The 16,404-nt window shown below is 32.9% G+C and overlaps 1 protein-coding gene across 1 annotated transcript; it reads left to right on the top strand.

Moving 5' to 3' along the window:
* Nucleotides 1-11,419, top strand: LOC132750776 (uncharacterized). Its single transcript, XM_060740818.1, has 5 exons — nucleotides 1-149; nucleotides 5,460-6,086; nucleotides 6,464-6,622; nucleotides 6,831-7,158; nucleotides 7,552-11,419. The coding sequence occupies exons 2-5, from the start codon at nucleotides 5,541-5,543 to the stop codon at nucleotides 10,221-10,223; spliced, it is 3,705 nt and encodes a 1,234-aa protein (XP_060596801.1). The 5' UTR covers nucleotides 1-149; nucleotides 5,460-5,540; the 3' UTR covers nucleotides 10,224-11,419.
* Nucleotides 11,420-16,404: the final 4,985 nt, after the last annotated feature.

The following is a 16,404-nucleotide window of genomic DNA, read 5'->3' on the forward strand; positions in this document are numbered from 1 at the left end:
ACAAGTAGAGCGACTTTGTTAATTATATACCTAAATATAGAAACACGTAATGATACATTACAAACGTATAATAATATATAAATATCGGAAATAACTACTATGGATATTAAATATTTCAGTTACAAATGGGATATTGTTTTCATATTATAGTAAGTACATTTAATTACCATATCACTTTTTTATTGATGACTGCATGATATTCAGCGGGACTTTTCAATAATGGTGAAAATGTTCACGGTTATGAACAATCGATTGCCATCATCACCTACATATAATGTCACTGTGGTTAGTCGCCTCTTTTCATTTTTCTACAAACTGCATAAGTTAACTCCGTGTTATAAATTCATTCCCGTTTTAAATTAGATGTAATTGCTTGATTTCAATTAATGACATGCACGCACGATTAACAAAGAATCAGTAATGATTCTTGTAAGATTTCTTATTGTTATGAATATGCTTCAAGCAATTTTATTCAAGTATAAAATACCACAGTTGAAGGATTTTAAATGTCTTAAGATTACATCAATTGATAAACAAAACAACAGCCATGGAAATAAATCAATCAACAAATAGATAGATGGATAGATAATAAATAAATAAATAAATAAATAAAAATAAATAAATAAATAAATAAATAAATAAATAAATAAATAAATAAATAAATAAATAAATAAATAAATAAAAATAAATAAATAAATAAATAAATAAATAAATAAATAAATAAATAAATAAATAAATAAATAAATAAATAAATAAATAAATAAATAAATAAATAAAATGAATAGTTTTAAAACGAAATAAAGAAAAGGAAAAAAAAATGAAACCGGCCATAAAATCTGTCCACTAAAATTATTTTTAGCGCATTTTCTTTTACCCTGCTGTCGGCAACATACCCCACTTGTGTGATCAGTGCAGAATAAGTTCAGCCGGTGCATCCGTGCCGTCTGATCATAATCTTCACTGTTCACTATTCAGCCTGTGCATATTTTGAAATTTTCACTACAATTGATGAATGGTTTTGCCCAGATTGAAAGATGGAATAATAGTGCGTTGAAGATATTTAGTTTGGCAAGGAGGCTGTATATCTTCTGCCTGTAGTTGACAAAATTAGAAAAAATAATGCATCCAAAATACCTGTATGAAAGAAATACATTTCCTTAAGAGCATCTGGCACATGTACAGGACTATTGTTAAATGGTTATAAATTCCCACATAAAATAGCATTATTATAAATTTTGTTCCAGAACGTTTTATTCTATTAAAGTACATTGTTCATGTGTTGTGAATAAAAGAGACATTCTGTGTTACAACCTTTTTCGAAAATCAATCATAACATTATGGAAACATTATAATTTCACTGTTTATAAATTTTAACGAAAACATCTCATTTTATGTAGCTTTATGAGCTTTAACACACCATTAAAATGTGAATAATGCGAAGGAACTATCGGAACATTATAAAATTTTGTTAACATAAGGTATCAGCCAGTCCTATTAATCAACAATATATGTGATAACACTTTAATTTATGTGTTGTTACTGATGAATTTGAATATACATTTGCACACTGCTTCTTTTATTTTAAAACAGCTGAATGTTTTAGTTATTAAGCTGAAAGATTGTATAAAACTTGTTTATATTTAGAAGATTTTTATAACAAAACTATATCATTTTCAGTTAAAAATTTGTCTGTATTCACAAAAATATACTCCATAATTTGTACAATATTTGAAAAAAATGAGTGACTGCTTCTATATAAAATATTCCTTTAACATTGAATAAAATACACCATTAAAATATTAAGTTAACCTAGTTTTATACAGATAGATGACCTTACATTTATATTTGCTTTTCAAGTTAAAACCGTAAATAGACCTTCTGACAATAAAACCATTATTATTAACGGTGCGTGAAATTTTTACGTGTTTTTTTTTTGTCAATAGGCTTTGATATTGATCGTTGTTGTTATACATGTTTATGAAAATTTACATTCATCTGAAAATTATTACGACTTAAAACAAGGATATTACACATTATACTAGTAATCTAAGGATTGCTGGCAGTTGCTGGCTGCGTGGTGTCAAATCCCGTCGTTTCATTGAGCGAGTCATATACACTCATTGTTTCGTACTGGATTCTAAAGTGAGATTTTAGTGTAATAGCTCTAAACACAATCGATATGTATAATCTATCAGACATATACATGTGTATCATCAGTTTAGAGAGTGAGGTGTTATTGCACTCTTATGACGACAAATTTAATTTATGTCTTAAATGCTGTAAAGAGTTAACATGTGAAGTCTTCATCATGCATGCATATTTTAACCAGCGGGCAGCACCATTCTTAATTCGGGACTGTCATTCTCACAAAACCACAGATAGGAAACAGTCACAAGTTGATCTAAGGAGTATTTATAGAAGAACAACAACATTGAATTATTTACTTAAACTGTACATTACATAATTATAATATTCATATTTTACAATTTATCATCATGTAAATTATCAAAATTCGAAACTGGCAAGTAATTAGGATTTTTTTTACCGCCTCCGTGGTCGAGGGGTTAGAGTCCAGTTACCTCTCTGGCGTGGGTTCGATCCCCGGGAGATGCTTTGGTAGTTTAGCGCGGAGGAACGTAGTCTAGTACTGGTGTAACTCTCCAGGAACGATGATTAGGAAACTACCCGCCTATATTACTGAAATACTGTTGGAAAAAGGCGTAAAATGAAACAAACAAACAAACATTAGGAAATATTAGATAGTTTATATTAAAGGCGTCACTGCATGACACCTTGCAACCAAAGCAAAGTTAATAAAACATACAAAGATTGCGTCGGATAAAGTGAATAGAAGTCGAGCAAAACTGTTGCATATTCAAATGGATTTAGAAAACGATATATGTTAGTCTTGGTACAAAATAACACAAAATTCCCCCATTTCAACATTGATGTGCGGATTACATAATTGTATGAGCATGCATGACCGACTGAATGTTTTATAAACGCATTAGATAATACATACATAATTTACATAATATCTTAGCGGGAATTTATTTCACATTTCAGCAGATGTTTCTCGGTTTCTATTTTATTCTTTTTTTGTCATAACTGAAGAATATTTTGTACAGACATATTATTTATATCGTCAGTTTTTTATGCTTAAGACCGCCAGCGAATAATAATTTTGAATGTCCAAAACTTAACTTTCCGTTTTAACCTATTTCAGTGTTAACCAACGATCTTGTAAACAAAGAGTACACTCATTTCCCATACGCGATCTCATTTGGTATACTGATATTTTGCAATAGATTTTCAATAAAAAAATATATCATGCGGCTTTAAATAGTTTGTCAATAAATATGATCTACGGTGAATAAGTCATTTCCATAAGCAAATTGTCTTTAGGAACGTTTTCACGATTAACACCTTATACTATTTTCTTGCCACCTGCATATGGGTACAAGTTTTCTTTTTTGAAACCCGGTACATAAACGTGATGTGGTTATAGTGCTTTAATAGTTGTCCCTTTACAATTTCAACGCTATTATTGTACAGTACTACTATCTGATAATCATAGCCTTTTTGAAAGCATGTATCATATTATACATTCACGAAAAAGTTATATGTAAATTTCGTAAGCTGATCATTTGTTTACATGTGATATATTAAACAATTATTTTATTTTATGTATAATAATGAATTATTACTCAACTACTTTAAATAATTCATTTTGTGTTGTTATATACAAGGCATTGTTATGAAATTTACACGATAAAACAAACTACATCTTTAAACTGAAAAAGAACAATTAATATAATGAATCATACCACAATAAATTGAAATATTTTCCAAACAGTATTTTGTGTTCAGTCAACTCAAATGTATAATTTATTACGAGACCAGTACATGAAGGTGACAAGTTCATTTCCTTAGACGAATATCTATATCTATATCTTTCCAATTCTAGGTTTTTTTCAGAACCTGATATAAATGATTTACATCAGGAAACATGAATTATTAAAGGGAAGCAAATGCTAAAATATTTGTTATATAAAGTTACAGATAAAGTTATTCTCCCTTCATTTGTCACAATCACTATTTTCATTAAAACTGCAGTTTTCTTTTTTGTGGATTCTATCGATAGGCTCAAATATAAAACAAAATGTATTGTAGCTATATTTGATAATGTTAGGTAAAGGTAGACACATTTTGAGCATTATATATATATGATTCAAATGCTTTCTGATTAATTTCCTGTCTCATTATTTCCTAAACCATTGTTTAAAAAATAAATATTTGCTTATGTCATTTATGTTTTATATGTTGTATTTGTATATGTAATATGGTTTTGGGCTTATTATGCTTAATCCAAGTAATACATTTCTGTTCTGTTCATGATATTATATAAATATTTCCTAAAGAGTTACTCTGGAACATGGCAAATGTTTACGAAAACAAACAAACAAACAAACAGTACACCAAACAAACTAACAACATCTTCTTTTATAGTTAACAACTTGGTAAATAATCGATAACTACCTTAACGTTTTAGTTACTCTATTGATATTGGTAGTGTACCGTGAAGCCATAACGGTAAATTTCATGCCACCCCGAGATCACATGGGAATACACTACATTTGCCAACTTCCGGATAACATCATTAATAACGGTTTAATATATCAGCTTATTATATGATACTGAACATTTCGTAATTTACAAATCAAAATTATTAAGCTTTTGCATGTATAAGATAAGATAAGAAATTTATTTATTATGATGACTTGTATGAACATACAGATATGGTAACATACACATTATATTCAGCACAAACCAACGACACAATGGGCATATAAGGCACCGTATATCATATAACAATTAATTATCATCATGTTACATAGTAAACAAATGAAAAATATTGTGTTTAATGAAGTTTGGTCATAAGAAATTTATGTCATAATGATTATTTTTAGCTTTAATAAAAAGTTAATTCTTAACTATACATAAACAGTTTATCTATAATCATTACACTAGCTTTTTTAAAAACTGATACTGTTATCTTGATAATATGCAAATGACAAAACAGTTTTATGTTGTTAAAAACTTTATCGATATTAAATAATGTTGCAACTAGTATATAACGTCATAGTTTTCTTTCATAACGCAACCATGAAATCTTTGTGCATTTTCTTCAGTTAGTTGTATTGTTACTATCATAAAAACTTCTCGTTAGTCCTCGTGAATCACATCAAGTTACATTACGTCATTCTCATACAGACTTTATATGCAGCTTTTATTTCAAACAATGTAACTCCATGTTACTGAAATCTTAAACAATTTTAATCTAGTTATTCAAGTTAACTGAATTCTATTTTTTATCAGAATCCCATGTATCGATTGTTTATATTCCCATGTATCCATTTATCATCTTATATGTTTAGATATCCTTTTTTCTCTTTCAGGTAAACATGATTGTAGGGATATATGAGTAACAACAACTTTTTTACTGTTACAATTTGTCACTTTAATTCATATGTTCAGCAATGGCGGGGTGCAATTCAAAATTTGAGGACACAAGATTTCAAAATTGGATTAAAGCCACTTATGCAGGAAATATTGCAAAAGAAGGGCTAGAAGATTTTGTGTTTACTGTAATTGCCAAATTTCATAGCGACATTCTTGAAGATATTTCAGTAAGCGAACATAAAATCAGAAACAGAATCGATTGTTCTGATTGCTCTATAGAAAATGTTCTAAATTGTCAAACTAACGGTATATGTGACATCAAATTTGGTAAGTGTTCCTTCCATAACAGTGAAAAGAAAAAGCCCCGCCTTTGTGAGAACCGAATCTGCAATAAAATAAGAGATGCCATTAAGAGTAGCCACAATTATAGAAATCCGTCTTGGAAAAACACTCAAACAGAGCAGTGGTGTAGAAGCCCTTGTGAAATATTAAAGTGTTATTTGCCACGTGATGGATACATGGCTGTGACGTCAGTACAGATGATGGACTTCAATGGTCTGCTGAATGTGATGACAAACCACAAAGCTTTCGGTGACATCGTTGACCAGAATCTTTGCATTTTGGTACGTACACAAGTGTAATTTGTTTATTCTTTCTTAGAGACAAGCAATATTTCCATATCTTCAAACCAAATCACGTCTTGTTGCTATTTTAGCATATCTACATATTTATCATTTTAGCAGATTTATTGGTTAAGCTGCTAAATTAAATACGTATTCAGACCGCACCTTTAACGTTTTATATTGTCATGATGAATTCAAACTTGTTCACTATGCCATGTATGCTCTAGCTTTAATCCTTTATTCATGCACATTTTTGTTTCAGTAGTTATTTTACCTCTTAAATTATCATAATGTATTAATCACATTGTTCCTTTTTATCCTACGACTAAACTTTCCATTTCTAAATGTTGTGTAAATGAGAATTTTATGCTTCACAGATTAAAGACTCGGGAAAACAATTGCGACATTCGCCTGATCTGTATGTTGAAAACAGTGATCTAGAAGACTATCTTGGTGCCCTAATCAAGCTTCTCAAGTCTTCAGATCCAAAGAGCACCAACAAAAAGACAAAAGAAGCAATAGAAAAGATACGGAAGGTATACATTAAAATGTATTTGTTTTTGATGCCCTTAATTATAATTTCCAATATAATTTTCAGTTTTTATTTATGCTATTAAAAAGATAAATCATTATGGAGAAACTATTTATATGGTGTCTGCATGTTTTCATTTAGCAACCGTACTGCATGGATATATAACAGGTGAAAAGGAATCAAACTCACTTTACTCACTATAATACTTATAGTTACAGGTGGAACATTTGTCGATATCTACAAATGACATGATTGCAGTTCTTCAGAAGCTCATTGAGGAAAAGGTACACTGCTCATTGCAACAAGTTGAGGAAACTAGCAAGAAATGTATTGAAAATATGAAATCTGCCCTCAAAGAGATAAAAGCGTCATTATCACTACCCTCTAGAGGAACGAAACGAACGCAGGAACCTCCGAGTGAAACTACGGCAGCAAAAAGGGTCAATACTTCTACAAGAGGAGATATCCAGCCCGTTCATTTCCTAAGCCCCCTTGCTTATCACATGTTAACAGACGAACAGTACGAGACTATCAGGAATAGTATGCAAATATTTTTATCAATTTATTATTTAACCTTGCACAATTAAGTTTTATGTGTATAGTTAGAATCCTTTTTATGTACATAGTTTATGTATGTTTACTTTCCAAGCATTAAAAGTAATCATAATCTATAAAATCAAGGTATTCACAAAATATGATGTGCTTCTTGTGTAAATTGTTACATAATTTGTGATACACGTTCTTATTAAATGAAACTTTGGAAATAAAACAGTTATAAATCTATTTAATATGTACGTATCGTCACCTTAGTGCAATAACGCAATAAGTCCTTCTAAATGTAACATGAGATAATCAATTATTGCCCTAAGGTGACGGTATGCATAATGTTAGCTCCTTACGCACTAGTATATTGGTATATACTTTTTATTTCAGTATTCAAAGAGGACTTGCTCTTATTTAACAGCTCTAAAAATGGCACAATTCCACTTTCACCTCTGTTCGAGAAGCTTGACGCACAGACCTTGGATATCTATGTTTTACCAGACATGTTTTCAGTTGAAGTAAAGAAATCAAAGCTTGGAGGAAGTGAAATAAAGTACCCAGTAGAGTCACTTGAAGGTGTTTTCAGAAAACAAAGTTCAAATTGTAAAGAAATCTATTTGACTGCCGATGCTGGACTTGGCAAAACCGCATTTTGCAAATATCTTGTAATGATGTGGTGCCAGGCTCATGATATAAATCATGCACATTCGGAGGACAATCAAAACACGGATGTTGGTTTTATGAGGAACTTTGATTTCCTTTTCCTCATATCTTTACGTGAGTCACGTGTACACTGCGATGTTGACGACATGATATTCAAACTCATTGTTTCTCAATTCTCTCATTCATCTTCGTATCCAATACAAATCCTGCAGGAAATACTGCACCGCGAAAACTGTCTAGTAATTCTAGATGGTTTAGATGAATGGACACATCGTGATGATACGGATTGTGTAATACAACCAACATGTGTCCCTCATAGAAAGGCACGCGAAAGATGCACAATTTTAACGACGTCCAGGCCATGGAAACTTAGCATGATGGATATTAACAGAAGTCAAATTCACCATCAAATTGAAATGATTGGGCTTAGCGAGTTGGGAAAAGATATTCTGAAGAGAAAAGCACTATTGAGGGTCAATGCAAACAGTAATGAATGTTCTACTGACTCTGACGTAAGTGATCCGGACGGAGATGAACTTGCAAGCGACATTGATGAGTTAGAAAAAGTTCCAATGCTTTTGATGTATCTGGTATGCATACGCAGTGAAGGCAAACCACTCCCAAGATCAAAATGTGAGCTCTTTAGTCAAATAATTGACCTCAAACTTTCCCGAAACAAACGTAGAATAGCTATGTTGAGTTTATTGCCACAATCAGGGATAAACAACTTGCCAGGATGTTTGGCCTCACTATCCAGTTGCATACAATATGTAGACGAACTGATGGCTATAGGCAAATTGGCATTTTATACGCTCTTCTCCGAAACGAGGGAAAATACCATTGTGTTCGACAGTTCAAAAGCCAGAGAGTTTATATGTCAGCAACATTTAAGCTTTGGTCTCTCGTCTGGGATATTGACACAGTCAGAAATCACTGGATATATGCTTTGTCAGAAGTCAAGCGTTTGCTACACTCACAAGATATTTCAGGAATTCTTCGCAGCACTCTACGTGTCAACATCTGCATACGAGACAGAGGTGATGACAAAACTACAATCAGTTTGCTCATCAATACAAAGGATTCTAGAAATGTCGAATGTTTTTATCTTTTTAAGTGGAATGAGCACTCGTCTGTCTGAACGTATCTCAAAAAAGTTAGTGACGTATGTCTCCAATGATGATATAACTCGAAAATATCGGAGAACGGAGTCATTTTGGGATTATTTTACTGTAGAGGAACCACTTAAGCGCTATCAAGGTATACTTATTGCTTGCCTCAGAGAACATGCAAAGAACATCGGCAAGCAACTCAATCTATGTCTACAGGACTTTATCATAGACTCTGATTGCCAAGAAGAAAACTACATATCTGCTTTGAAATCTTTGGCTCTTTTCAACAAGGATGAAATAAAATCTCTCAACATTGAATTAGAAGGTACGCCTTGTCTACATGACATAATGATGTCATTTCAACTGAATGATGTTCGAGGTATTGAACACGTGTACTTAAGAGGTGAATGTTCTGAGGTCGAATTATGTCATTTGCTTTCCGGATCTGTGGATACACTCAAAAGTGTGGCTTTTTTGTCGCGAAGATGGCAATCTAACCATTTCGAGGGGGAATTTAGCATGTGGTCTCACAAGTTGTGTACCATTTTGCAGGACATGGAGAGATTAGAGGCAATCCATCTGAACTGCTTTATGATTGATCATAAACATTTGGAGGAATTACTGCTTTTTCTGTCCAAAAGAAGTAACATGAGGGAAATTATACTGGGTAATATCCCCTGTCATGAACATTTAGATGAGTGTGCTGGTTTCGCACTTGACCTCTCTAAACTTTCGCATCTTAGAACATTGAGACTGCACAATGTATCATTGTCGCACTTACAGATAAATGCCACATCCCTGGAGCAAGTTAGTATTGGACGACTACCATGCAGTCAGTCGAATGTCCTCTCAACTTATCTCGGCTACCTCTCGGATGCTCCAAAGCTTGAAAGATTCCGCTGTAGTTTTCTTGAGTCTTCAAGAGATGTTGACGAAATCCTGCGAGTCATAACGAAGCTTGTTCATTTGAAAGATCTTCGGCTTCATTGCATTGATTTAGGCCGAAGGTCGTTGAAGTTATCAACCGGCATGACGGACATCCAATGTGTCCATTTGTCTGAAGTCACGATGTCAAGTTTAGCATTTCACGATTTGATTAAAACATTGATGGCTTTTGAGCAGGCAGTGCTCGTAGTACTTGTCAACTGTGTTATAGGTTCTGATAATGAATACGCAATGATCAGGAGATCAATTAGATCGAACGAGAAACTCGTAGTAACATTCAGTGGACGTAATCAATGGGAAAACGACGAGTTTTCTTTTAGAACAGTTGAAAAGAGAATGAAATAACATATTTGGTGTAAAATAAGATTTCATTTTGATATTTATTCTCAGGGTGCACATGTATATATTAATTTTGCCAATTTAATTATATTACTGTTCAGACCTTAATTCCAATGAGGCCATTGTTTTAAAGCATTAGCACCATACGGCTGCGAAGCAGCCATAGCTTATATAATTTTGAATAAGACATATGATTTACTGCGGTACTGCGTTTTGAAAAAGAAATCTTTTTAAGTTTTGTATTTTCTTTTGAGATGATTTGGATAGTGCTGTGCGTCTCACAAACTTAAATAGCCGCCTTTTATTTAGTAAAGTGAGGTCATACACGTACTGTTTTATTTTGGATACATTTGGTAACGGGTTTGATGCATTACATTATGTCTTATATACTAGGTTTTTGCTCAAATGTGATGTCTTATCGTTGGTCACTTGCTTATTAAAAGTTTATATATCGTTTAATTCGTTTAATCGGGAGATGATAACTTGATGTTCATTGCATCATGATAAACCATTACGAGTAACACTGTCTTTAGATAAGCAAGACACATGGAGTCGGATACCTGGCACATTACGGCATTGACTGAAGGATACTCGTTATGGCGCAGTATAAAACAAGTACTACTAGTACCGTGTAACGGACGTAATGGAATTTTCGTGCCGTAACGCTTCCCCTTTAATATAAACAACTGCGCATATCTAAACAGACATTTGTCTTGGTAGCATTTTATTCCGCTCTTCTAAAGATTAGCAATACACAGCTGATTTTATTCCTTCGCAGCCACTTTACGTGTCCGTAAAATCTCGCTTGTTTTGTTGGTAGAAACAAATCATTAAAATTGCATGTTGAGTTTTTTATCTTCAATTTGTGTTGACCTACAGTTCTACCTTAATCACAAGTGTTTATAATAAACTGCAGGTACTTATTGTTATTTAGATATTCTGCCAGCAGATATAATCTTTCAAAATTTGGAAGACTAAAGTTAAATTAGCTTAAAGATATAGAAAAAGACAATCTTCAACATCGTCCAGAATAGTGTATTCATTGATTTATAGATTGGCCTCATTCAGTGTTTTAAGAGACAACAAAATTATTTTGTAAATAATATAATCACATAAATTGATGCAATTACCTCGTATGGAGTAAAATATAAATTGAAATGAATTCGTTTAATATGCTTCATATACGTCTATGAGCAATAAATATTATAGGTAAAAATCTCCTGGTCTTTGTTTTCTTAAATTGTCCAATACATTTAAATGCTATTCTGTTCGAATAAAGTCACACAAACACGGTTAAGTCATAGGGCACCATTCGAGCTTTACTTTCCTTTGTGCATTATTTCAGTCACAAGGAGGCATTTGAGAAGATCTACCGACCTACCGTATGCTAACTGAATAGTTTCCTCATTTATTTAAAGAACCCACAGCGCCCGGTGAATGGCAAGTTCAGTTATTTGAAGTGGGCAACCTTAATCACTCGTCCACGGCTATATTAACAATTACAAGTTTATAATTTATCTTTTTATTTATAACATGAAATCACATTTTAAATATCACAAATAAAAACTTGATTTTATTTAGTTCCGCCCATTGTTTTCTCGTTTAGGGCACACGCTTTTTATTACTTGGGGACCATACGCCGCTTTTCATGGAATGGCACGGAAGTGTCACATTGAAGGTTCCATGATAACCGCCGTATGAACACATCTGCGGATGTTTCTAAATTCAAAATTTTACTATTTCATGTTTAAATGTTGAATTCTGCTTAAGCCGGTGCTAGGGGGCGTGGACGGTAACTTGCACTTTCCAGTACCGTCCATGAACAGGCTCAATCAAACCGAGCCTGCAACATTTTCAATTTTGCCGTGTTGGGCTTTCTTTAGGGATTCTATATTTATCTATTTTGACATACAAAACATTTTTGTCAACAACAACTATCCTAGCATGCAGTTATTATATTCTATACCTGTACTTTTATTATGTTCAAGTACCCAAGACAAGTTGGTAAATAACAGATACATTTAAGTTAGATAAAAGTTGGAAACTACATCAACCATTATCATTTTCCTGAATTTCAATGCCCTATACTTCTTAACAAGCGTATAGAAAAGTGTCCATACATAAAATATCAATGATTAATAAATACGCTCATTAAGGTAATAAGAAATGTCTATTTTTAGCAGATAAAATTGATACCAGAAAAGGTAAATGATTTGTTTTAGGTAACTATACAGTTTTTCGCATGTACTTCAGAGACCTATATCTCATGAGCTTGTAACTTAGTTTTTCATTAACATGTCTTTTGAAATGAGCTGTGACCTACAATGTACTTATTTTATCTGTGGCCCTGAAATCTACACCTGAAGGATAAAGTTTGATTCTACATGTTCTAAATATACATATTCTAACAATTACAATCACACACATGTTCACGTATGCAGCCGTTCCTTTTTACTGCAGAACGAATATCTTGTATAGACATTAACTGGTATGTATCATTTATAAATGGCAAACACTTTCATTACAACAAAGCTGTTAAAGTTTAAAGCAGTTTTCTGATGTTCATTATCATTAAAAATGAATAAACATTTTACAGACAAAAATTAAAACTTGTACATTTTGTAATTAATTAAATGCATCAGTCATGTCAGTTGAAATGTAATTTCTTATTTTTAAGGATATTTTGGGATACAATATAATATATGTGTAAAACACAGCTCTAAAGAACACAGTTATTTTCATAATAAGTTATATGCGATAACAATAACTTACTTAACTTAATCTAATCTTAAGAATTATTGATCCCTTTTGTCTTATAACAAAGTCTGTATTATGAATTGATTTTAAAAAAACAACAAACATATGGACCTCTTAAAACAGGGAACGAATATCCCGGTTGTGTTTAATTCTATAAATGTTTTTCTCAAGCTCAGGCTATAATCTTGATGATCTAGGATGATGATATTAGCAGTATCATGTTTAGAGGGTTATTGTAATTAAATACCTGTCACTAGCCACAGCAAAGATATTTTTGAGGAAACTAGAGATCTGTTGTAAATGCATAGATCTATATACACCAAATATTGGAAACTTAACATTGAAATTTAAGATTGTGCAAAATATTTATGTAACATATACCTATTCAAACCCATTTACAGACCGGAACCTTAGATCTTACATGATTGGTAAGTACTGTAATATTTAAAAGTTTTCGTACAAGTTTGAATGAAATAAAATAAACGATAACTCCCCGAGTAGGATGTGTCGCCTTATAAACAGAATAGCCGTATTTTAGGCACTTTCTCCTTAAATATAGGTTGTTTATAAACACTGCTCTTACAATGTACATGTACCTTTAACTTTAGTGGCATCTGAACTGATTGTAACAATGTTACATCAGAATTAATAAAACTGTAACAGTTATATTATCAAAAATACCAGATCAATACAGATCAAATGGAGGACTCTGTGATGGATTCTTAAGCACTGCACTTAAGGTACATGAAAAAAGCTTATATACATAATTTAGAGTCAATCAAACTTATAGAGGCCAAGTTATGCTTTGGACAAGCTTACTTAGTAAGAAAAGTGACAAAGGGCAATAACTAAAAATCACGAAGTGCAAAGTACAATTTCTTGAGCATTGCACTACTTCTTAATGAGATCTATCATCCTACGAAGTTACAAGTCCACAGCTCTTATAGTTTAGTTGAAATGGCCCGGACAAAAATGAAATATGAAAATGTACAATGGGCAATAACAAAAATAAAGTAAACAAGAGGGCCATGATGGCCCTGAGGTCGCTCACCTGTATATAGGCCCCCCACCCCCCCCCCAACGTTGCAGGGCCAATTTAACCCAAGGGCTTTTATTTGCACAAACTCGGTAGACACCCATAAGAAGATGTTTCATGCTAAACATCTAAGCTCTAGCTCATTGGGCTTTTTGAAAGAAGATTTTTTTAAAGTTTTTACTATACACATATAGTTAAAAAACATGACACCCCTGGGGCCGGGCCAGTTTTGACCCCAGGGCTTTTATTTGAACAAACTTTGTAGACACTTACTAGAAGATGTTTCATGCTTAATATCTAAACTCTAGCTATTTGGGTTTTTTCAAAGAAGATTTTTAAGTTTTTGCTATACACATATAAAAAAAATCAATGACCCCCGGGGCGGGGCCAATTTTGACCCCAGGTCTTTTATTTGAACAAACTTTGTAGACACTCACTAAAAGATGTTTCATGCTTAATATCTTAACTCTAGCTATTTGGGTTTTTTCAAAGAAGATTTTTTAAGTTTTTGCTATACACATATAAGGAAAATCAATGACCCCCCGGGGTGGTGCCAATTTTGACCCAGGGCTTTTATTTGAACAAACTTGGTAGACACCTATTAGAACATGTTTGATGCTACATGTCTTAGCCATAGCTCTTTGAGTTCTTTAAAAGAAGATTTTTTAAGTTTTTACTATATGCATATAGGGAAAATCAATGATCCCCCGGGGCGGGGCCAATTTTGACCCCAGGGCTTTTATTTGAACAAACTTGGTAGACACTTATTAGAACATGTTTCATGCTAAATATCTTAGCTTTAACTCTTTTGGTTCTTTAAAAGAAGGTTTTTTAAGTTTTTATTATATGCATATAGGGAAATCAATGACCCCCTGGGGTGGGGCCAATTTTGACCCCAGGGCTTTTATTTGAACAAACTTGGTAGACACCTAGTAGAACATGTTTGATGCTCAATATCTTAGCCATAGCTCTTTGAGTTCTTTAAAAGAAGATTTTTTAAGTTTTTACTATATGCATATAGGGAAAATCAATGACCCCCCGGGGCGGGGCCAATTTTGACCCCAGGGCTTTTATTTAAACAAACTTGGTAGACACCCATTAGAACATGTTTCATGCTAAATATCTTAGCTCTAGATCTTTTGGTTCTTTAAAAGAAGATTTCTTAAGTTTTTACTATATGCATATAGGGAAAATCAATGACCCCCCGGGGCGGGGCCAATTTTGACCCCAGGGCTTTTATTTGAACAAACTTGGTAGACACTTATTAGAACATGTTTCATGCTAAAAATCTTAGCTCTAGCTCTTTTGGTTCTTTAAAAGAAGATTTCTTAAGTTTTTACTATATGCATATAGGGAAAATCAATGACCCCCCTGGGGCGGGGCCAATTTTGACCCAAGGGCTTTTATTTGAACAAACTTGGTAGACACCTATTAGAACATGTTTGATGCTAAATATCTTAGCCATAGCTCTTTGAGTTCTTTAAAAGAAGATTTTTTAAGTTTTTACTATATGTATATAGGGAAAATGAATGACCCCCCGGGGCGGGGCCAATTTTGACCCCAGGGCTTTTATTTGAACAAACAAGGTAGACACCCATTAGAACATGTTTCATGCTAAATATCTTAGCTGTAGCTCTTTTGGTTCTTTAAAAGAAGTTTTTTAAGTTTTTACTATATGTATATAGGGAAAATCAATGACCCCCCGGGGCGGGGCCAATTTTGACCCCAGGGCTTTTATTTGAACAAACTTGGTAGACACTCACTAGAAGATGTTTCACGCCAAATAACTAAGCTCTAGCTCTTATGGTTTTTTAAAAAAGATTTTTTAAGTTTTTACTATATGTATATAGGGAAAATCAATGACCCCCCGGGGCGGGGCCAATTTTGACCCAAGGGCTTTTATTTGAACAAACTTGGTAGACACTTATTAGAACATGTTTCATGCTAAATATCTTAGCTTTAACTCTTTTGGTCTTTTAAAAGAAGATTTTTTAAGTTTTTACTATATGCATATAGGGAAAATCAATGACCCCCCTGGGGTGGGGCCAATTTTGACCCCAGGGCTTTTATTTGAACAAACTTGGTAGACACCTATTAGTACATGTTTCATGCTAAATATCTTAGCTGTAGCTCTTTTGGTCTTTTAAAAGAAGATTTTTTAAGTTTTTAATATATGCATATAGGGAAAATCAATAACCCCCCGGGGCGGGGCCAATTTTGACCCCAGGGCTTTTATTTGAACAAACTTGGTAGACACTCACTAGAAGATGTTTCATGCCAAATATCTAAGCTCTAGCTCTTTTGGTTTTTTAAAAGAAGATATTTAAAGTTTTTTCTTTCGGTTGCCATGGCAACCAGAGTTCTGCATGGAATTAAATTCTTTGAACAATTTTT

This window comes from Ruditapes philippinarum, unplaced genomic scaffold (genome assembly GCF_026571515.1).
Source record: "Ruditapes philippinarum isolate M1 unplaced genomic scaffold, ASM2657151v2 ctg5149_1_1_1_1, whole genome shotgun sequence".
NCBI lineage: Eukaryota > Metazoa > Mollusca > Bivalvia > Venerida > Veneridae > Ruditapes > Ruditapes philippinarum.

Coding starts and splice junctions, on each gene's coding strand:
- LOC132750776 (XM_060740818.1), top strand. CDS start 5,541: ATGGCGGGGTGCAATTCAAAATTTGAGGACACAAGATTTCAAAATTGG. Junction 6,623..6,830: donor CAATAGAAAAGATACGGAAG/GTATACATTAAA, acceptor TAATACTTATAG/TTACAGGTGGAACATTTGTC. Junction 7,159..7,551: donor GTACGAGACTATCAGGAATA/GTATGCAAATAT, acceptor TTTTTATTTCAG/TATTCAAAGAGGACTTGCTC.